Below are 23436 nucleotides of genomic sequence, written 5' to 3' on the forward strand. Positions count from 1 at the left end.
TCACTGGGACACAGCCCTAGAACTGCTGCCACTTGATGATTTCTACAGGTCACCACAGCTTCTGCAGTCCCATCCTCCACCAGGAGCCTGGGAGTGGGGGAGCAAGGGCAGTTAGGAAATAGAAACTCTGACAGCAAAACCCAGGGGGCCAGTCACCCAGACCTAGCAGGACTCTCTCTCCACCTTGTTAGCTCACTATACCCTCATCCATTCATTCTGAAATATTTACTAATTCCCACCATTGAGGAACTGTGCTAAAATCAGGACAGCAGACCGCCATGGAAATGGTGAGGTGGGTGCCCACGGTGTGCTCTGCTCTCACCTGATGCTGGCCTGGCTTACAGATGTCTGAGTGGGGCAAGTGGGGCTCTGGCGAGGACACCTTCCCTGGGATGAAGAAAGTGGTTGGCAAAATCCCCTTGCCCCCACCACAGCCCTCTTGGCACCCTACAACCAGCTCAGCCTGTCCCCGCTCCTACCTGTGGGCAGATGCTGGTACAGTGAGCACATACCCAGAGCAGATGAAGGCTGAAGACAGAAACGACATGGCAAGAAGCAGTGGCCCGAAATGGGGCCTTGTCACCTTGCAGAAGTTCGGCCAGGTAGATGTGGGGCAGGGGGGCACTAAAGAGAGAAGGGGGGTTCAAGAAACAGCCAACAGAGTTCTAAAAGCAGTCTGTCTGGAAGGACTCAGCAGGTGTGAGGACAGGGACAGTGGTGGCTTCTGTGCTCTCCTGGAAGCCCCAGGGCCTCTCCTTTCTTTTTTATTTTTTAAATTCTCTAAGTATGAAAACACATTTACAGGAGATATGGCAAATACAGAGCAAAGTTACATATAGGTCCACTATATACTACAATTTTTTTAAGTAGATAAATTTTTTTTGTTGGAGTTTCAATATAAAAATCTCAAAAATTAATAGAATGGACAGAAAAGTAGAAGGACACAGTAGACTTGAAATGCTCTATGAACCAATTCAACATAATTAAGATTTATACAATTTTTACACAATAGCAGGATACAAATGCAAGTTCCCCAGGGCCCCCATTTATTTTGATTCTTGATCTCTGATTGTCATCGATTATTTCTCAGGCTTGAAAAATCAAGATATTAGCCAGGAAACATATTTATATTTGGGATTGAAAACCCTTTAAAATCCCGGAACGCTAAATCTTCCTGAGTAGAATGATATGTATGGACATTTTTTCATTTGAAGCAGAGGAAATCCTTCTGACTACACACATTTTACTAGGAGGGGAGAAGCCTGGAGTTACGGGGAAAATTCCAGAGCCTGGAACAGGTGTGAGGTTCAGATGTAAGGCTGTGAGGTTTGGAGATGGGCTTTGGGCCGCTGACCTGACTGTGGTATCCGGGGGGAAATGCAGGACCTGCACATAGGTCGACGACCGGAAGTAACAGTAAACATTGTGGGACCTGCAGGTGCAGGGGGGAGAGAGAGGAGGAGGAGAAAGAAGTCAGTCTGAGGTAGGAGCTGGGACCGTGTCACAGGCCGAGCCACTCCCCCTGAGGGCACCATCAGCACAGAGGGCAGAGGAAGGGAAGGGCTGGTCTGGAACATATCTCAGGGGAAAAGGGCATACATGGCAGAGAAACACAGCAGACCTAACAGCAAAGAGAAGCTGTCATCGCCACACAGGTAGGTGCAAGCATTCAAGAGAAGCTCATCAGGAGGGAGGAGAGGCCAGGCCATCGACACAGGTCTTCACCTGGAAACTCTTTTCTCCAGCTGGTGAAAGTAGACTCGGGCTCCGGGAAGAAGTCCCAGTGGGGGCGGCAAGTGTGGGTCTTCAATATACACATCCAAGTGAGGGGGGAATTTGTAGTCGGCAGTCTCCAGAGCTACAGTGAGCTTCACACACCGTTTCACAGCCCCAGAAGTCCCTACAGTACGAATGGGGAGGGGTTAGTGGTCCCTTTCGGGACCACCTCTCCACCACTCTATTTCTTACCCTTTACCCAAACAGATGTTATTACCAGGCTTCATCCAGAGATGTGACACAATCTCAGCTGAAAAAGACACCAAGGAATCTGCAAAACTGGAGGGTCAGAGAAACAGTGAGAATGGACTCAGATCCCAAGACAGAAAGGAGTTATAGTAGCTGCTGAATTTTACCTATGAGGTCCTGGAAAGCCTTGAAGTGTCTCAAACCAAATACTAAAAGTAACAGGGCTTACGGGAAAAACAGGGTTGTAGCAGATCACTACACACACACACAAACCAAAACCCAATCCAGCTTTGTACCCAGAGGCCTCATCAAAAAATACCCCAGCAAAGGTGAATCTCCACTTGCATTTAACACCTAGAATCTCAGTCAGCCCATCATTCTCAGCTTTATACACTGGGGCCCATGCCCCCTCCTTCAAATCATAGGTCCTTGAAAACTTGCACGTCTAGGAAAGTTTTGTAAAAGTTACACGTATAATCTGACATGGTGTCTGTTTGTTTACACAGGGGGAAGTATCTCTGCAGTGTCTTCAACTGCACTGCAGCTGCCCCCAGAAAAGCTTACACAAGGAAAGTAAAGCTGTTCCTGAAGCTATAAGCCAGTCAATTCTTGCACTAAAGGAAGGTCCTTCTCTAAAGATTTTCAGCTTTTGTCCTTGCTTTTTTTCTTTTTTAAATTAATTAATTTATTTATTTTACTTTACAACATTGTATTGGTTTTGCCATGCATTGACTTGAATCTGCCATGGGTGTACATGTGCTCCCCATCCTGAACCCCCCTCCCACCTCCCTCCCCATCCCTTCCCTCTGGGTCATCCCAGTGCACCAGCCCCGAGCATCCAGTATCATGCATCGAACCTGGACTGGCGATTCATTGTTTGTTTCCTATATTTCCTTTGCTAAGCTTTGTTCTCAATTGTGAGAAAGCCTGCTCATGATAACGTCAGTGACATGCTGAGCCGGGGCGGGGGTGGTGGTGGCGGCGGCAGCAGTGGTAATCAGGTATGAAACACAGCTTCTATCTTACACCGCCATCCCTCCTCTAGGAGCTAAATCACATTCACAAAATACACACTGTAGCAGGGGACAGACAATTCATCCGACACAACCATGGCAGAGGAAGAGAGAGCAGCCAAGCGAGCTAGAGAAGCTGGTGGACATTTACTTGCCACTGAGCAGGTCAGTCAGTGAGGATTCAGGCAGTGTTGGGCAGATACCCAGCACCTCTGGGATATCCTGGGAGCTCGCAAGTTCCACAGTCCATTCATCCTGGACAGTGAGGCAGGATGCACAGCCAGCCAGCTCCAGAGGACGCTGTGACATGCAGGATGAACCACCCTCCTCGAACAACATCAGTGTCTGCTAGGAAATGGAGACATGACCATCTCCGAGTGTGTCCTGGTCTGGAGAGAAGTTCCTCATAAACTATGACCCAATTCTGTTTCCTCTCTGGAGCCTAACAAAGGAAGTGGTCTAGACACAGGCAGGCCTTCAATTTGATCTACATCCACCCTTCTTCCAGGAGACCTAGAACTTCCTTTCCAGACCCCAAGCCAAAATACCCTTCCCCTTTCTGGGGAAGGGTGTGGTGAAGTGGGGCACTCACAGGAGGGCCAGAAGCCACGAGCCGGTACACGTGCCCTGGGTGTAAGAACTCAAACCAGCGGACTGAAGAGCCGAGGAACAGAAGCAGGACCTGATGGGGAGAGCAGGGTCCCTCAGACAAGAGCTGGGGCTCAGGAGGTCAGGTCAGAGGTCCCAGGCCCCAGTTTACCTTCTGATCTGAGTTTTCATCTTCCTTGGGTTCAGGTGGGCCCCATGCAGTTCCCTCCTTCCTCTGGGTGCCCCCAAGCCAGCTCCCTAAGACATGGAAACTGAGGGTGGGCTGGGGCACCTCTGAACTGGCACTTGGGGGCACAGAGAAGTTCCTCTTCATCAGTGCCTCCTTGTGGGACAGCAAGAACAGCCGGCTCTGTTCTACACGGGGACCCTCTGGAGGGGAAGGCTCTGTCCGAGGAGGTATGGAGGAGGTGGCTGAGTGAAGGACGGGTCTGGGCACAGACAAGATCAGGGCATCAGCCAGAAGAAACTGCACATAGACTCTGTTGGGAGAGACAAAGAAGAGGTTTCTTAGTGATGCAGGCACTGTGCCCCAGTGTTCCACCCCGTGCATGGAGACTTCCCCTTCCACTTCCCTGGTGGTGGGACCCAGAGGACAACCACCCCCCTAAGGACCTACCTGGCCTGCTTCTTCTGGATGAAGTCTGTGGTGCTCAGCTCCTTCCAGGAAGGGAAGCTGCTTCTGACATTCCTTTCTATGACCAACTGGAATCTCTCTGCCCGCACCAGGCAACCTGAGAGGAAGACAGTTTTCTATTTTGGCAAGAGGAGAAGACTGTGGGCTGGGCAGAGAAGCAGCCCACCTCACAGGTCTCATGCTCAATCCAGGCAGGAGCTGCATGCCTCACACAACGTGAAGGTCCAGGCCTGACCCCTACCTTGGAGGAGTGGTACCTCCAAGGTAGAAACTGTTCCATCAGCACAGCCAACCCCACCCCGGCCCCCTAGGTTGAGAGGCCTGATTCTTTCTCATAAATCCCTAAAACACCTGTTCTGAGGTCTGAGAAGCTTTCCTCTCCAGGGTTTCCCTGGCTACAAGCCTCAATAACTCCAAGTAAGACCATTCCTTTTCCAGACTAGGGATGTGAGAAATGGAAGCTGTCATCCTGGTGTGTCTGTGAGGAGTTACAGAGGGAGAAATGAATGTTGGGAATTGTGATTCTGGCCGGGAACCCCTGGCTCCTTTACACCACCTGCCCATACCAGCCTCCTAAACCACTCCCCAGACTTGTTGATCAACATAAGCCACTTAAGCATCTCTACTGAATCCTGGCAGAAGGTCTCTCCCACACTCCCCAGTTCAGAGACCCTCTTTCCCACTCCCATCATCTTCTCGCCACCACTGAACTCCAAACCTATGAGCCTGGGGTCAGTGATGGGCTGCAAGGGCTGGGCCAGGAGTAGGCAGGACAGGGAACCACTCCGGTCCCGAAGTTGCAGACACCCTTTACGAGATGAAGGCACCAGGACCCCAAGTAGTACCTGCAAGGACATGAAGGCCTAGGCATCAAGTTTCACTAAACAAATACACAAAGCATCTACCATGTGCCAGGCATAGTGTAAACTGTTAGAGCTACAAAATGAACCACAAAGACATGATCTCAGAGCTTAAAGAATTTATCCTGAAGTGGGGTAGAAAGATTGGGGGAAATGCACCTGTATTCACACATTTAGCAGCCTAAGGGAAAGTTTACAGATCGAGGTAAGAGCTAGGAGACCATGGAGGACAAGACAACAGGGGGTTTGGGTTTGACTTTATACACTCTGGGAAAAACAAGAGAAGGATTTAAATAAATTAAGAGTTTTGTAAACCATGTTACATTTTACCCCACCCATTTCTAGTCACTGCAAGGGAGTGGACTAGAGGGGTCGAGGAAGAGACAGAGTGGTCTACTAAGAAGGCTAGTGCCATCAGAACGACAAGAAAGGACTATGGCAGTGGTAGTGGAAATGACAAACAGAGGAAGTCCCCGGACCCCTGCTGGAGCCACACTCACCGGGGCAGGGTGGAATGCAGAAGGCAGCAGACACTGCCAGGACCAGGCCAGGCGCTGATTGAGTTGCCAACTGGGCAAATAAGAAGCCTCTGGGAGGGGAAGAAGGGTCTTAGGATCAAAGGAGGCCCAGGCCCTGCGCTTCGCTTCCTCTTTCAGAACAGCCAAAGTAGGGAAAAAGCAGGGGGTCTGCAGCTGGGTGTACTGTCCGAGAGACAAGACATCAGGTTACATGTCCCCTGTGCCCAGGTGTCCCTCAGGGTGTTAGATCTGCCACCCATACCCCAACATCCTCAGACCTTCTGGAGTGGACAGTGATGGGGCTCTTCAAGGATCTCGCTGTGTGTGTTCCGACCAGGGCAGCCAGGTGGAATGAGAACCTCCAAGATCGGGGCCAGGATCTGTAGTCCCAGGCCAGGGTCCCCAGGTGACGAATACTTCAGGAACTGGTGGTATCTCAGCACGTGAGGACACAGCCTTGGCCACGGAGAGAAGCAGAGTCACTTCCCCCAGAGACTCTTCCAGAATATGGCTTCCCTGAGATGAAGTGGCCCACCCCTCACCACCTCCCCAGCCCCAATCCTCGTCCTCCTCACTTGCCGGCCAGATCCTTCAGGGCCTTGGTGGCCCACAGGTAGACGGGAAGTCCTAACTGGTGCTCCCATACCAGCTGCTCATACAGGGAGCCCTGGGGAACTTGGTAGGAAAACTGAGTCTCGGGCACCTGGTGAGAGAAGCCCCGAAGCAGAACAGGGCCACGAAGGCAGGGGGCTAATATGGGTCTTCTCGTCCCCCCGCCCACTGACTGCAGGAGGTGAACATCCTGGAGCTGTGGAGGCAGAAGAGATGAAAAAGCAACTCAGTGGTCCCAGACAGAGGAAATGCAGTTTGCCACTGCCTGGGTCATACGAAACACACAGTTTCTCCTTTACAGGTTACTTCCCTCCAGCTCTGTCTTGCTTTCATCATGACCCACTCCCCTGTGGTAAATAAGCCTTCATCTCCCAGGAGCCACACTCAGCCTTTCTGTGGGCCAGAGAGCTCACTGGGCTGCCTGAGATCATCCTGGCCCCACACCTGTGCTTCAGCTCCAGCATCTCCTCCTCCATTGAGAAGGTCCTTCTAGAAAGGAGATGCTCTGGACCCACCTGCTCCTCCCAGGGCCCTAATCTCCACTCCTGATCTGAGCTCTCGTCCAAATCATTATTAACAAAAGCACCTCGCACTCCAACGCATTTATTATTTTTATAATTTTGTTGTAGGGGTGTCGACCTGCTCCAAAAAAAAAAGACCAACCCATAAAGGTAAGAGAGTCTCTCTTTGTCACCAGCCCTGACCCCCTCACATACCTCCAGACGGACTCCTGGTCGTACCACCCGCCTAAGGCCATGGAACTGCTGGTAGGCGAGGCAGAGCTCCAGCTTCCTGTCCAGCTCATAGAGGCCCGCAGGCTGATTCAGCGTGTCAGTGACCATCCCCTGCAAAGAGGCCGAAGGGCCAGGTGATCCCCAGGCCCTTCCTCTTTGGAGACCCCACAATTCCTGCCCCGCCCCCCGGCCCCCCGGCTCAGGAACCTCTCCCTCATGCGCACCGTGTAGGATAAGAGTATGGAGTCCCGGACAAGACAGTCTGGACTTGGACCCTTCTTATCCTGGGGGCAGCTGGGCTGGGGCAGTGATTGGGGGTCGGCCTCCAAGGGGGCTCCGGCCAACTCGATTTCCAGCTCTCGCACACATTCTGGTTTCAGCGGCAACAGCTGGGAGGAGGGGCTGGTCATCCACACCCGGTAACGGTGACCAGGGAGCTTGGACACTCGCAGTTCTGTTAGCACGTAGGCTCTACCAGGACAGAGGGTTCGGTGCCACACCAGCTGGGCAGGGACCTGGCTTGTGCAGAAGCAGGTGACACAATACGTGAGAGGCTTCCCACGTCCTGTCCCTCTGCAGGAGCTCCTTCCCAGCACCATGTCACCTCAAGGACTGGCTCCTCGAGAGCCTTTCCTTACCTCTTTTTTTTCCTCTTCCTTACTTCTTTATCTTTCCTGTTTGCCAATTAAATCTTAAGCCTCAGAACTCTCAGGATCTCTCCCCTCTCATAGGAGATGGCAAACGTTTCCTAATCCCTCCCCCAAGGCACACACCATCTGTACAGCCTCCAAAATATATAAATATTTCATTCAGACAATTTTTCCCTTGCATTTCCCCTATCCCACTCCGCATACAGACCAGCCATGCAAAAAACTTTCACTTATTTAATCAATATGAACATGGTACGTGTGTATCCAGTATGGGGACAGATGTTAAGGGAAATAACATAGACTGTTCTCTCTTCTCTAAGATATATTAAACCACTGGGAAACACAGACACAAAACCCAAGTAATAACATGGAGCCATATATGATCAAATGGCAAAAACAACACAAATTTGTAAGGTTTCAGAGAAAGAAAAGAGGTGAGGATGGGCTGGGATGATCAGGAAGGCCAAGTGACAGAAGCTGAACTTGCCAGGGTCCTGAAGGCCATCTCTGGTTTGCTGAAGTGGAGAGGAGAGAGGAAGGTGTTTCAAGCAAGAAAAAACAATATAGAAATGTTCAGAACTCAGAATGAGCAAGGCAAGGAAAACACTGGCCAGGACAGAGGAGGAATGTTCTTGGGGGTGGCGGGAGACAAAATGGAAGAGCCAAGATGAAGAAAAAAATCCAGCAATAACATGCTGAAGACTTTTAATCAATCGCAAAGGGAGAATCATCCAAGTAGGAAAATAAATAAACCCCAGAAGGTATCATGTGGAATGCACAAGGGGCCAACAAGGAGTTATTGAAGAAATTTAAGCAAAAGGGAAAAAGTTACATAGAGAAGACCATTAATAAATATAACCATCTTTTAGGGCATGTTCCTCCCAGAGCACAACTGCCATTCTCAGGGGCTTCGAAACACAACTGATGACTCTGGATACCTGAATTTCACAGTCCCAAGTGCTCAGCTTCACAGACCCTCATTTCTGCTTGAAAACACCAACCAGACCTCAACGTCACCACTCATAACTAAGACCTCACGGAAGTTTACTGCTTATGCAAAACCAGTAGTTTACGACGGTTTAACTGAACACAGGGATTTACATATACACACTGCTATGCATAAAACAGGTAGCTAATGAGAACTTACTATACAGCTCAGGGAACTCTACTCAGTGCTCTGTGGTGACCTAAATGAGAAGGAAATCCAAACAAGAGGTGACCTATGTATACATATAGCTGACTCACACTGATGTACAGCAGAGACTAACACAATATTGTAAAACTATACTCAATAAAAATTAATTTTAAAAAATAAAATCATATCAGTTGATGTAAGAAGTCTCAACAGTAAGTACCAAGTTTTTTTTTTAAAGAACATGTTAAAAAAAAAAGAACATGTTATTCCATGTTTTAATGGTGTTCAGATAAATACTTTTCTTGGTCATTCTTCTGGGGGAAAACAGGTGATTCTGGCAGTTTTTCAAAATGGGACACACGATACAGAAGCTGTCTCCTTGAATGAGCTACAGAGCGGGGAAGTCTTCTCCCTATCTTCTATACATAGGGAAGGTACCACCTGGACTCTTCCCTCAACTGCACTGTTCTAGAAACAAGTCTCTGAAGCCATCCTCCTTTCCCACATGGTTTCTCCTATGATGCTATCTTTCCTGTTAGGAGCCTGTACAGCCTTCTCATACCTCCACACTCCTGAACCTCACCTGCACAATGACAGACACCTGGCTGCCACCTGGGGAGGATCCACCAAGAAACAGGACAAAGTAAGCTTTCTTCCGACTTTGCACCAGAGCACTGAATCGAATTAGATCCCCAGCAAGGTTTGGCTGCACATTTCTGTGCTTACTTCTAAAAAAGGTAGAGAGAAGAGCAGTCATTTTTTTATCTCTCCCTCTTTTTTCCCCCCTTACAAATGCCTTCCTTTACACCACAATCTCAGTTCAGTTTATTTAGTCACTCAGTCATGTCCAACTCCTTGCGACCCCATGGACTGCAGCATGCCAGGCCTCCCTGTCCATCACCAACTCCCGGAGTTTACTCAAACTCACGTCCATTGAGTTGGTGATGCCATCCAACCATCTCATCCTCTTTCGTCCCCTTCTCTTCCTGCCTTCAATCTTTCCCAGCATCAGGGTCTTTTCAAATCAATCAGCTCTTCACATCAGGTGGCCAAAGTATTGGAGTTTCAGCTTCAGCATCAGTCCTTCCAATGAATATGCAGGACTGATTTCCTTTAGGATTGACTGGTTGGATCTCCTTGCAGTCCAAGGGACTCTCAAGAGTCTTCTCCAACACCACAGTTCAAAAGCATCAATTCTTCAGCGCTCAGCTTTCTTTATAGTCCAACTCTCATATCCATACATGACCACTGGAAAAACCATAGCCTTGACTAGACGGACCTTTGTTGGCAAAGTAATGTCCCTGCTTTTTAATATGCTAGCTTGATCATAACTTTTCTTTCAAGGAGTAAGTGTCGTTTTATTCCATGGCTGCAGTCACCATCTACAGTGATTTTGGAGTCCAAAAAAATAAAGTCTGCCACTGTTTCCACTGTTTCTCCACCTATTTGCCATGAAGTGATGGGACCAGTGCCATGTTCTTAGTTTTTTGAATGTTGAGCTTTAAGCCAACTTTTTCACTCTCTTCTTTCACGTTCATCAAGAAGCTCTTTAGTTCTTCACTTTCTGCCATAAGGGTGGTGTCATCTGCATATCTAAGGTTATTGATATTTCTCCCAGCAATCTTGATTCCAGCTTGTGCTTCATCCAGCCCAGTGTTTCTCATGATGTACTCTGCATATAAGTTAAATAAGCAGGGTGACAGTATACAGCCTTGACATACTCCTTTTCCTATTTGGAACCAGTCTGTTGTTCCATGTACAGTTCTAACTGTTGCTTCCTCACCTGCATACAGATTTCTCAAGAGGCAGGTCAGGTGATCTGGTATTCCCATCTCTAGAATAATTTTTCACAGTTTATTGTGATCCACACAGTCAAAGGCTTTGGCATAGTCAATAAAGCAGAAATAGATGTTTTTCTGGAACTCTCTTGCTTTTTCAATGATCCAGTGATGTTGGCAATTTGATCTCTGGTTCCTCTGCCTTTTCTAAAACCAGCTTGAACATCTGGAAGTTCACAGTTCATGTACTGTTGAAGCCTGGCTTGGAGAATTTTGAGCATTACTTTACTAGCGTGTGAGATGAGTGCAATTGTGTGGTAGTTTGAGCATTCTTTGGCATTGCCTTTCTTAGGGATTGGATGAAAACTGACCTTTTCCAGTCCTGTGGCCACTGCTGAGGTTTCCAAACTTGTTGGCATATTGAGTGCAGCACTTTCACAGCATCATCTTTTAGGATTTGAAATAGTTCAACTGGAATTCCATCACTTCCACTAGCTTTGTTTGCAGTGATGTTTCCAAAGGCTCACTTGACTTCACATTCCAGGATGTCTGGCTCTAGGTGAGTGATCATACCATCATGATTATCTGGGTCGTGAAGATCTTTTTTGTACAGTTCTTCTGTGTATTCTTAATATCTTTTGCTTCTACTAGGTCCATACCATTTCTGTCCTTTATGGAGTCCATCTTTGCATGAAATGTTCCCTTGGTATCTCTAATTTTCTTGAAGAGAAATAGGGATGTAAAATTTCCATAGCCCAAAGCCATTATTCTAAAAGCCTCCTTCAAATTCTACCTGCCCTTAGATTAGGCACGCTTCCCTTGAAGAATCCTCCATCGTTTCCCTGATTTGGAACATTCCATCTATATTACTTTCTATGCCTTTCTTTCCCTCCTTCCACTGATCCACTGTCCTCCCAGTTTTACAATGCTCCCTCCTCCCTTGGATGGAAGAAGTACCTGTGCCTGAGCAGGCGGGAAGCCATCTCTGGGTAGACAACAGGGATGGGGGTGAGAGGGCCAGGACTGATGGTCAAAGGAAATACTGGCACGGGAGTACCCCAGAGCTCCACGTGCCCCTCTCCTGGGGACTTCATCAGAGGAGGCAGGTAACTCCAGCTGGGGAACAGAAAGAGATGGCCCAACCAAGAAAGGTCCAGATCTATGAGCTAGAAAAGACCAAAGGCAAGGATTAATCAGGATCCTGGCACCCAATCCATCCTGCTCCATCTTTGTTCTCTCAGAGACTTACTTGTCTTGCTCCCTAGACACCATTCTTATTAGGATCTGAGGCATCTGACCACCCCCTTCCTACTCACCTCACAGTCCAGGGCACCAGTGTTGTCTTTTATATAGAGGCTTCCATTCCTGCACTCTTGTTCCAAGTTCCCTGATAGGTCTGTTAGTGTCCCTAAAAGTAACAGTCGTTCCCGGGGCAGGGGGACCCCACGTGGTCCAGCCTCTTGGGCCCAAGCCTGGTACACAGTACTGCTCCAGGACAAGTGGCTGCAGCATGGGAGACACTGGTGGGTCCTGAGGTCCTTTACTGAGACGAAACTGCAGAGTGAAGAGAACAGAGGTTCTGTATAGCTATGTCCACGCCTAGGAATTATCCTCACCCTCCACAAATCCCCCAAGATCCTGAGGAAAGATCAATGGGGAACGTGGACTAAGACAGTTTGTTTGATTGATTAAAGGAAAAAAATTGGGAGTGAGGGCCTAAGAAAATGAGGAGGAGGTCTGGGTGCAAAGACTGGGCGGTACCTAGGGAAGGCAAGAAGAAATTGTGCTGAATGAGATCCTGAACAAGATAGCGCCACAGACAGAGAAATGGAGTGGGAATGTAAGAGCGGCCTGAGGGGATGAGCATGTGGGGAAAACGCTTTAGAGACAACACAAACTGCTCCCTTGACAGCATCTCAGCTCTCAGCTTCCACAGAGAACTTCAGTAGAGACACTAAGACATCTGCCTAATGGCTCAACCTCATTGGCCCCAATCAGGCTCCTTTCCTAATCTAGAATATTACAGCACTGGAGACTGGCTGGGAGGTTGAGGCTGACAGGGAAGTTGGTATCAGGTGTTCCCAGCTTTCAAGAGATGTTTGAGACCAGCCATTCTCAGGCAAAGTGCTGCAACACTGCTGAGTCAGTATCCATTGTGAGGTATCTCACAGAGAATGTAATACAATTTATCAAGGTTGTGACAGTCACACTTTTGTAATACCATTATTCCACTCACATTCCCATGGTTTTTTTTTTTTCCCAGTGGAAGAGAAACAGGATGAGGTTACAAAACATAACAATTTATTCTCTTTGTTGCGCTCAGGAACATAATCCCCATGTGAGTGCTAAAGATTAGAAATGCTATTTTAGATGGTCTACTCCCCTTCTGCATTGGCCTCATTCTTTCCCAGTGACTTCAGAGCAAATAAAAGGCAAATCAGACACTAATATGCGGTGTGCCCCTGCTATGCACATATTATATTGGGTCCATTCATGCTCAATATTGCATTGAATCTTCACCAAAAACCCCTGGAAACACCACCAGTGAAGAAATTTAGAGGTTCAGATACACAGTAGTGTAGGTGGCAAAGCCAGGCATGTCTCATTCAGTATTTCTATCTTTCCCTACTTTTCTATAAAAGCCTAAAAAAGGCGGCTAGAGGGAACTGTTCCTTCACCCAAAACAGCTGCAAGACAAAAAATAGTAAGGACAGGGTCACTCTTCATAGATTCTTCAGGGTCCTGTCCTCCAACTTTCAAGGCCTGCCATGGGACCTGACATACAGCAAGCACGCACTCAATGAAGGGAAATGGGAAAATGAAAACTTTTCCTGTCAAATAATAAATTATTTTACCTGTCAAATAATTTTTACTTTATCCTCATCCACCATCTTCTACATATTGTGCTATCTACTCTACATTTATCTTGAAGAATAACAAGAAATTTTAAAAGGTTGCAAATTTCCTAAAAATTGCTGATTTACCACTTTTCAATGATTCTTTCTGATTTTCAATTATTGGGAAACAACAAATTAAATAAACCTAAACAGATTTCTACCTTTTTTAAAAAAGAAAAAACAGTGATATGTATATTCACTTGACAGAATACCATACAGCAGTTAAAAATATGACCTAAAGCTATCAATGTGAATAAATCAGAAGGTTAAGCATAAACAGCAAACTGCAAAAGATACATAAAGTACTGGACCATTTACACAAAGTCTGAATTTATGTAAAACCACTATATATTGCTTAGGGATAGATGCACGTATAGAAAAAAAAAATAAAGATAGTCACAAGAATTCTCTCATATTCCAGATAGTGGTTACTTTTATGAAGAGATAAACAGGTTTCTTTTTGGAGGGCTTTTCAGAGCCTTTAACATGTTAATGAGCCTCATGACTCTCCTAGAGAAGATTATCACATCCAGTGTCTCTCAAGCATGTTTGGCATGGAACCCTTTTCCTGTGGTACTTTATTAACATTGCCTAAAACAGTTTAGGAAATGGTGCCTGCATGTGAAGTCACTTTGGTCATGTCTGACTCTTTGGGACCCTATGGACTCTATGTAGCCCACCAGGCTCCTCCATCTGCCCAGGCAAGAATACTAGAGTGGGTTGCCATGCCCTCCTCCAGGGGATCTTCCCAACCCAGGGATTGAACCCACAGCAGATTCTTTACTGCTGAACCACCAGGGAAGCCCTTAGGAAATGGTAGTGTAAAGTTTTAAAAAATAAAATAAAATAACCCAACTTCAGACCTCAAACTCTGATCTCCCAAAACACAATGATCTGCACTTGCTGAAGTCACTGTCTATATTTTAGTTTCCTAGCACAAACAAATGAAATCTCAGCCTCTCTCTCCACTTTCAGGGTTCTTTTCCCATATTTTCTATCTTCTCAACCCCTTCCCCTTGTCTCTAAACACAAGTTGAGCCAAATAAGGAGATCAACAGTTAAAGGAAAGCAGCTTGATGGAAAAGGAGAAGGATTGGCAAAAGGAGGTTTTGTTTACACCACCTTTTCCTCACCTCAGCAAGTTTCCCTCACTCATCTCAAAAGATAAGTCCTTCATTTTCAATCCCAAATTTAACTTTCCTGTGAACCCCACCTCTTCTTACCTGTAGCTGAGGGGCAATGTTAAACCCTGACTCGTTCCCTGGGACAACCAGGTAGTCTTCACACAGTCAATGACCAGCTGAGTCAACTGAACATCAGGCTCCTTGCCAGGTGGACACAGGGTCTCTTGGATGAAGGCCTGGGCAACCTCAAGCCAGGCTTGCTCCTGAGGAAAGTAAAGCTAGTTAAAACACCTTCCTGACTATCCTGCCCGCCAAGGAAATTTGGGAAAGAATAAAGGAATAGATTACAGAAAAAAAGCTAAGAGGGAATGTAAATGAATAGGTAAAGTAAAGGAGTTTAGAGGCTGAAGAAACCTTAGAAGTCTTAGTTCAGACAATCAGCTTAGACAACTGGCCATCCAGCTTTGGCCTTGCCTCTTTAACAAAACCGTACCAATCCTTAAAGCACTCAACTAGAATAAATATTCCTTGTGAAGTCTTCTCTGAGCATCTCCGGCAGAATCCTGCTCCCTCCTTGGGGCTCCCACAGTACCTTGCACATGCCTCTATTAAGAGCAGTGATCAGCAGTGGCAGCCCATTTTATATGGGGTCTGATTCTAGTTCTTTTTTTTTTTTACCCTCTGGCCATGCTGAATGGCTTGTAAGACACCAGGGATTGAATCCAGACCCTGTGCAGTGAAAGCACCGAATCCTAACCACTGGGACCACCAGAAAAATCTCAGGGGTCTGATTCTAAAGCCAGCAAGTGGAACAAGACTGGTCAAAAGTCACCCTCAGAATCTGCTTGCCAAACAGGGGACACAGCTTCAATCCCTGGTCTGGGGAGATTCCACATGCCTCAGGGCAACTAAGCCTTCCAGCTGCAACTACAGAAGCCCTTGCACCTAGAGCCTGAGCTCCACAAGAGAAGCCACAGCAATGAGAAGCCCATGCATCACAATGAAGAATACCACCCACTCGCACAACTAAAGAAAGCCCTGGTGCAGCAAGGAAGACCCAGAGCAGCCAAAAACAAATAAATGAAAAATTAAAAAATAAAATAAAGGTTTTGTTGCTACGTTAACTTTAAAAAAATAAAGTCACCTTCAAAAAAAAAATCCTTTAAATTACTCATAAACTATAGTACATAGTACTGTACAGTAACATGTATACGGAAATGTGCTTAACAGACATTACATAAAAGAACATAATATAATTTTTCATCATTCCCCCCTCTTTTTTTTCTAATTTTTATTAATCCCCTCTCTTTTTTCAGTGAAGTGCAGACATCTGAGGTCCTATAAACATATAAGATACAATTCCCCTGGAATTGTTTCCTGTTCTAGTAATCTAGTAGACTTTAACCTTGTAGCTAAGACGTGGGTTTCCTAAAAAGGACAGGAACCATCTTTGTGTATGTGCCAGATTTTGTTGCCTCTGTATATAGATAACTCTAGGGGAGGGGATCAGTCTGGCATACTCTCAGGGCTAAGCAGGTTTATTTAACAATTCCGACAGAGTTCAACAATACTTAGGGGTAGGACCCTTATCCCTCTTGACCCCCGGTGATAATCTTAAACCGTTACAGCTTTATCCCTGTTCCTCCAATGTTCTTCTACGGTCAGTCCTCCATATTCAGTTAACCTTTGTGTGCTGTGTTCAGTTGCGTCGGACTCTTTGTGACCCCATGGACTGTAGCTCACCAGGCTCCTCTGTCTGTGGGATTTCCCAGCAAGAATACTGGAGTAGGTTGCCACTTGCTGATCCAGGGGGTCTTCCTGACCCAGGAATCAAACCTGTGTCTCCTGTATAGGCAGACAGATTCTTTACCATTGAACCACCTGGGAAGCCCCTTGTTAGCCTTTAAGCTTAAAAAACCAGCATTCAAGTTCTAGATGACTTCAGGGTCCTTGTGAACAGTGCTATTACTGACTTCACCTTCACCCCACCTCAGTCACTCTCGTTCATGGTCAGGGTTCTCAAAACTGGACCAAGTCATCACTCAGAACTGCCCACCAACATAATCACAGCCCAGACTCCCACATTTTTTGTCTTCTTCTCTTGGTCTTCTCTTTTAGCTCCCATTCCTGAGGACCTATGTGTTTCTTCAAGTGGCACTGCTGCCTCATAATCACCAAAGTTTTGCTTAAAATGCAGTTGATTTTTAGGTGGTTCCATCTACCGACTCAGAGTCCAGGAGTGGGTGGGGTAGGGTGGGGAGGTTGGCAACAGAGTGTATATTGAATTTGGGTCTCCTGTAGGGAAAGGAAGACGTGAAAGAGAACATCCATATTTCAAGGTAGAACTGTTGGGTTGAGGATATTTGCAAAGCTAGTGAACATTGTAAGAGGGGTGGATTTTGTGCAAAGTTCAATGTTGGGTATGTGGGCTGGCCAGGAGGAGAATCTGGTAGGTAGATGGATATAACTGGGCTCAGGAGAGAGATCTCAACTAAAGTAAAGATTTGGGGTTAAAACTGGCACCTGTCACTGGCTATTAAAGCCATCCAGTCAGTGGATGAGGTCGAGAAAGTATTAACCTGGGAAGTTTACTTAATTTAGATTCTATCTCCTCAATATCTTTTTAATGTCTTCAGGTTTGGAACCTCAACATTGCTGCGTGGTCGGGGGTCACCTCCACCTCTTACTACATATAAACCACAGCCTTTTAAGTGATACTCTCTAGTCCACTCTCTACGCTCCTACCTAAGGAAACAAAAATGAAACTTTCGCTTAAAACGTTCTTTTAAACACTCTTTCGCTTAAAACGCTTCAATAACTCCCAGTTATCCTCAGGTTGAAGTCACTGCCTACCAAGACTAACAAGACTGTCAGCTCTGACGCCTCCACCAAACACCCAATTGAACTTTTTGAGTTTTTCAAAGACACTGCTCTATTTCTAGCCTTTGAACAGGTTTTTGCTTGCGCCTTGAAACCTCTTTTATCACTTTTGTTTTGTTTTGTTTTTTAACCCTGCTAACTCCTACACGCACTTCGGGTCTCAGACGCTTTTCCGGATTATCGGTTACCCATTTTCTGTATAGTTACGTCAGGGGTCTCCCCCAGGAACTCACAGGCCCACAGGTAGCCGTTAGTCTGATCTTGGCTTCCCATTGGGCTTGAAGCCTAAACAGTGGACAGAGACGTATTTAATGCTCACAGACGGCGCCGAAAGCGTGATCGAATATATACGCAGAACCAGTGAAAGTGGCGGGACGAACAGCGTCACAGTCCCCCCTCCCCCGGGAGAGGCCAGCGACGTCAGGGAGGCAAAGAGGCAAGGAGGAGGTTGCAGGGGAAAAAAGAAAATCTGGAACAACAGAAAAAGAGACGAGGGACAGAGAACAGCACTCACAGAGCCAGGAGCCTCAGCCCGGCAGGCCGCCATGATGCGCCCACGACTCCGCTCCCTGACCAGCGCGCGGAGACTTCTAGGAGGGCTGGCTCGTGACGTCATCGGCGGGCGCGCCCCTGGCTCCACCTCCGACTCCTCCCCATTCAGCCTCAGTACCGCTCTGCTCTACTCCCGTTCCTGTCCCCCTTCTCTGGCATACCTAGTCTCTTCCCCAGTGATACCTTGTCTGGCATCTCTGGGATGAGGGAGTTTAGGAGCGCAAATACAACCGGCCTGGCTGATACCGCATCTCGCTGATCCTGTCAAGCAGAGGAAGTGTTTCCTCCTTAATGCAGCCAGAGCGCATCATTCATTACTTTTTTTTTTTTAACTGTCAGTCTCCATGTTCTAGAATTAAGCTCCATGACAGCAAAGATTTTTATTTGCTTTCTTCACTGCTATACCCCCAAAGTCTAGAATAGTGCTGACACATAGTTGCATGAATTCTGTGCACTCTGCCTATTAAGCCATGGGTTGATTGGTTGGTTGACTAGGAAGAGAAGAGGCTTTCATTACTAAATCCACAAAAAATTTATCAGGTTCTTGTTTGACAAGTACTGTTCTAGGCAGCAAATACGAAGAAAAATAGACTAGATTAAAACTTCTAGGTACTCATAGTCAAATGGGGGAAATAGTAAAGTAAAATGTGTAGAACATGAGTTATAGGTAATGTGGAATGCAGGGGTGTCCCTTTTATATAGTGAAAGCCTTACTGAAGCAATGATTTTTCTATTTAAAAAAATTGAGAGAAGTGAAGGATTCATACGATGGGGATTACAGAGAAAGAATGGACAGGTGAAACAACAAAGGCTTTGTGGTGGAAAGAAATGCAAGAAGTCAGTGAGGCTGGAGGGAAGGAGGGGAAATTAAAGGTACGAAGTGAAAGAGGAGCATCAAAGTCCATTGTATACTTGCAGCAGCTTCAGATCGTTTTTAGAGCAAGATAGAATACACATTTATTGTAAATAACTTGGCACCACAATGTATAACTAGTTCATGCAATAAGGAATAGTTAGCTTGTATTGAATGAAGTTGAATTAGGGGGTACCATAACTTGTAGAATTAAAATTTCTTTAAATTTAATTGTATTTTTTATTGAAGTATATTTTATTTACAATGTTAGTGCCAAGTTATTTATAAGGTAAATATATGTTTGCAATTATTTCCCATTATTACATCAGAGATATGTCCCTTCCCCTTTCACCAAAAGAACAGGAATGAGAGATTCCTCCAGAGGAGGTGAAACCTCTCTTGCACTCCACTCCAACCACATTGACTCCCTAATTAGAACACCAGTCAGAGCCTAGTCAAAATCCCAAACCTAATCATTCCTAATGCATTCAGTATTTCTCAGATCTAGAAGACCCCCCTCTATTTACCAAGTCCATGAAGATGTGCTCTATATCCTACAATTTACTTTTGATAGTTCATAAAAAGGAGAGTTGAGCTTAGTCTACAGTGATCAGACAAAGTTGAACTGGATCCATGATCACTCTCATCGGTATGACTTAAATGTTAGGTTAATAGCTTAATCTGGTGGCAGCAGGCAGGATCAAATGAGAGGGCCCCAAGGTCTGTCACAGAGTCTGGGGTTGGGGAGAGTATGGAGAATTGGGAGCTGTCTCAGATCAAGTAATTTTGAATAGGTTTTGCTTGTTCAGGGGGCAGCTGGAGATACAGGAACCAAGTCAGAAGGATCAGGACCAAACCGATGAATCTGGAAGTCACTGTATGAAAGTGAAACCTGGAATGTGGAAGAGACAGGACCAGACAGAGAGCTGAGCAAACCCCTGGAAGGAGCTGGAAATCAGGTATGTGATGGAACCAGGGAGTGGTGCCGGGGTCCAGCCTTGGCAGGATCCAAGGGGTACCCTCAGGATGAACGGCGTCGGAGAGAGAGAGAGAGAGAGGGAAGACACGTAAGACCAGCCTTGATAGGGCCAAGTCTTTGAGGGAGAGAGAGAGAGAGAGAGAGAGAAAGAGAGAGAGACCAGACGGGGGGTGCAGCAGGGTCTGGCAGGGTCTGGCAATGCTTTATTTTTTACCATAGCTTTTATACCCTAAGTTAGTACATTTCTAAGGGGAAGATAGTTTAACATTACATCAGCTTGTTCTTCATGAAACCAGGGTGTTTTCTGCATACTTCTTTGTTTATGAGGGTCTTGTACATTATCTTCTGGCCTTGGGGCCCATTAACATTTTATGCAGGTCAGGTGAATGTAAACCTATTTTCTGTTTCTATGGTGACCTTAACTGAAAGGTAGCAGTCTCATAGGGCAACAGTACAGAGTAGAAGTATAACTTTGTTAACATAAAAATTAATCCTTCTGCAGAAGTTGTCAGTTGCGTTTATCTAAGAAGTTTACCCCACAATGACTCTGCGACTTTGGTGAGGCAGCCTCTGCCTAGCACTCCTGGGTGACAATTGACAACCATCTCATTGTTACCACACTAGGGCTAAGCTCTTATTTTTCTAGATCTATAACCATATCAACAATGGTTTCCACTGCACAACCTTACCACATTAAGAGTAAAAACACAGCAAGCAAATGTTAACCCAATAACCACTTCTAGAATAATTTTTCTTATGTTTTCTAATAGGGCTTCCTCACTCCCCGAAGGGCTCTATGTGTATTAGGGCCTTTATATGATCAGGTTCTTTATGTTATTTTATGATTAGAGTATTATAAGCAATCATGCATATTAGTACCAAGGGCATAAATGCATTTGCCAAACAAACTAAAATACCAGCAAAGGAGTTTAAATTAAAACACTCCTTTCACCCTGGATAATCTCATAAAATACCACCACCTGGGAAACTTATTGATTAAAGTTCTAAATTGATTCTTATTTGGGAAGAGATCGGGGAAGGCCTTCTGCCTGTGTCACAGAAATTAGGGAGTAGTCTATTGAAGCAAGCATCAGACAGATATCATCTTTAAGGTGAGCGCCGGGCGGCAGCTTTTCAGAATCCCTGAAAACCTGATCTGCCTTGCCTGTCAGGTTTTCTCCCTCATGACCTTGTCATGGGTGGGATCTCGTGTGCAGGCTCCCGGCAGAGTGGCTGGAGGGGAAGAAGTCCAGGAGTACCCAGATGCCAAGAGTCAACAGGTGGTCTCTGTCAGAAGTGAGTCACAAATACAGTCTGGAATCTTACCTACCGAACAGGTAATAACTGTTATGTCTGGGACAGGGATAGAATTAGGGTGAGGTAAGGGAGCCACCTAAAATATATTAAATGTTGCGTCCTAAGTACCTCACTTACCTCACCCTAGGCTTGGCCCTATACTGGGGAGGGGAAGAGAATGGGGCAGGAGAGGGATAAGGATAAAGGCTTTAACTTTTTCCTATGAGTATTTCTGTGTTGCCTGACTCTTTAGAAAGACCACTGGACTGGGTACCATAGTACCAGTCCTAGCACTCCATTTCAGCTTTCTTGCCCTCAGGTTTCAAGTTAGGTTTGGCTATTGGGAGACAGAGACATTTTGCAGGGGGATTCAGGACTGGAGGAGAGAGAACTCAGTTTATTCTATTTCTCCCTCAACACTGAGCTTGTGGCAGTAGCTTCCTTGGTCTACTGAACACCCTTCTTTCATGGCTCTACCTCTCTCCCAGCTCATAACAACATTTCTCCCTTCGTAATTTCAAGCTTGGAGGTGCTAACCACTTTATGCTGTTGCCAGGCTCTGGGTGGCCCATTGCACTTTGTTGTTCCTTAATCCTGCCCATCTCTCTTTAAGTAGACTATTAAATTCTTACCAGCTAAACCTTTTTGAGTGTGCTGTTTTCTGATAGGATCCTGATTAATACAATCATATATGTTTGTAGTTGTTCAGTTGCTCAGTCATGTCAGACCCTTTGTGACCCCATGGACTGCAGCACGCCAGGTTTCCCTGTCCTTCACCATCTCTCAGAGTTTGCTCAAAGTCATGTCCATTGAGTCCACTGAGTTGATGATGCCATCCAGCCGTCTCATCCTCTGTCACCCCTTTCTCCTCTTGCCCTCAATCTTTCCCAGCACCAGGGTCTTTTAAAATGAGTCAGTTCTTCACATCAGGTGGCCAAAGTATTGGAGTTTCATGTTCAGTATCAGTCCTTCCAATGAATATTCAGGACTGATTTCTTTTAGGATGGACTGGTTTGATCTCCTTGCAATCCAAGGGACTCTCAAGGGTCTTCTCCAGCACAACAGTTCAAAAGCATCAATTCTCTGGCGCTCAGTTTTCTTTATAGTTTAACTCTCACATCCATACATGACTACTGGAAAAACCATAGCTTTGGCTAGATGGACCTTTGCTGGCAAAATAATCTCTCTACTTTTTATTTATTTTTTTTGGTCAGATTTATTTATTTATTTATTCATTTATTTTTATTAGTTGGAGGCTAATTACTTTGCAGTATTGTAGTGGTTTTTGTCATACATTGACATGAATCAGCCATGGATTTACATGTATTCCCCATCCCGATCCCCCCTCCCACCTCCCTCTCTACCTAATCCCTCTGGGTCTTCCCAGTGCACCAGGCCCGAGCATTTGTCTCATGCATCCAACCTGGTCTGGTGATCTGTTTCACCATAGATAATATACATGTTTCCATGCTGTTCTCTCGAAACATCCCACCCTCCCCTTCTCCCACAGAGTCCGAAAGTCTGTTCTGTACTTCTGTGTCTCTTTTTCTGTTTTGCATATTGGGTTATCATTACCATCTTTCTAAAAAACAGTGGTTAGATGCCAGGAAGTAGGTGGCAATGCCTTAACCGTATGCTTGTTGTCAGGCCCGAGAGCCTCTTCCATCCTTGTCAAGGGGAGTGCTAACCTTCTCTCCTTTCATACAACACTCTCTGCTTTTTAATATGCTGTCTAGGTTTGTCATAGCTTTTCTTCCAAGGAGCAAGCATCTTTTAATTCCAAGGCTGCAGTCACCATCCACAGTGACTTTGAAAGTGAAAAGTGAAGTCGCTCAGTCGTGTCCGACTCTTTGCGACCCCGTGAACTGTAGCCTACCAGGCTCCGCTGTCCATGGGACTTTCCAGGCAAGAATACTGGAATGGGTTGCCATTTCCTTCTCCAGGGGATCTTCCCTGACTTTAGAGCCCAAGAAAATAGTCTGTCACTGTTTCCATTTTTTCCCCATCTATTTGTCATGAAGTGATGGGACCAAATGCCATGATCTTAGTTTTTTGAATGTTGAGTTCTTTTTTTTTGTTCTCATCTTTTTTCTTTTTTCTTGAATGTTGAGTTCTAAGTCAATTTTTTCCACTCTTCTCTTCCACTTTTATCAAGAGGCTCTTTAGTTCCTTTTCACTTTCTGCCATTAGGGTGGTATCATCTGCATATCTGAGATTGTTGATATTTCTCCCGGCAATCTTGATTCCAGCTTGTGCTTCATGCAGCCCAGGATTTCACATGATGTGCTCTGCTTTTAAGTTAAATAAGCAGAGTGACAATCAACAGCCTTGATATACTTCTTCAATA

The 23436-nt window shown here is 45.9% G+C and overlaps 1 protein-coding gene and 1 non-coding gene across 5 annotated transcripts in view; both read right to left on the bottom strand.

Annotated features, from left to right (window-relative positions):
- Window positions 1–18014, bottom strand: part of CTC1 (CST telomere replication complex component 1) — an 18961-nt gene extending 947 nt beyond the window's left edge. Inside the window, exons 1-21 of one of the 4 annotated variants that reach the window (XM_061143434.1) lie at window positions 17924–18014; window positions 14629–14792; window positions 11825–12062; window positions 11466–11674; window positions 9314–9458; window positions 7170–7460; window positions 6928–7056; window positions 6175–6407; window positions 5878–6055; window positions 5582–5782; window positions 4940–5066; window positions 4204–4318; window positions 3739–4066; window positions 3571–3660; window positions 3130–3323; window positions 1994–2055; window positions 1726–1900; window positions 1355–1432; window positions 480–624; window positions 323–387; window positions 1–87 (exon numbers count right to left, since the gene is read on the bottom strand). The exon at window positions 1–87 is cut by the window's left edge and continues 79 nt beyond it. In XM_061143434.1, coding sequence (XP_060999417.1) covers window positions 1–87; window positions 323–387; window positions 480–624; window positions 1355–1432; window positions 1726–1900; window positions 1994–2055; window positions 3130–3323; window positions 3571–3660; window positions 3739–4066; window positions 4204–4318; window positions 4940–5066; window positions 5582–5782; window positions 5878–6055; window positions 6175–6407; window positions 6928–7056; window positions 7170–7460; window positions 9314–9458; window positions 11466–11674; window positions 11825–12062; window positions 14629–14792; window positions 17924–17956 — 3287 coding nt within the window. In that variant the 5' untranslated portion in view covers window positions 17957–18014. Of the gene's footprint in view, window positions 88–322; window positions 625–1354; window positions 1433–1725; window positions 1901–1993; window positions 2056–3129; window positions 3327–3570; window positions 3661–3738; window positions 4067–4203; window positions 4319–4939; window positions 5067–5581; window positions 5783–5877; window positions 6056–6174; window positions 6408–6927; window positions 7057–7169; window positions 7461–9313; window positions 9459–11465; window positions 11675–11824; window positions 12063–14628; window positions 14793–17923 lie in introns of all 4 variants that reach the window. The other 3 variants (XM_061143435.1, XM_061143433.1, XR_009692982.1) reach the window with 3 other exon arrangements.
- A 4659-nt stretch (window positions 18015–22673) lies between these two features.
- On the bottom strand, window positions 22674–22799 carry LOC133058207 (U6atac minor spliceosomal RNA). The gene has a single exon (XR_009693310.1). It is a non-coding gene; the product is annotated as a U6atac minor spliceosomal RNA (small nuclear RNA).
- Window positions 22800–23436: the final 637 nt, after the last annotated feature.

This window comes from Dama dama, chromosome 5 (genome assembly GCF_033118175.1).
Source record: "Dama dama isolate Ldn47 chromosome 5, ASM3311817v1, whole genome shotgun sequence".
Classification (NCBI taxonomy): Eukaryota; Metazoa; Chordata; class Mammalia; order Artiodactyla; family Cervidae; genus Dama; species Dama dama.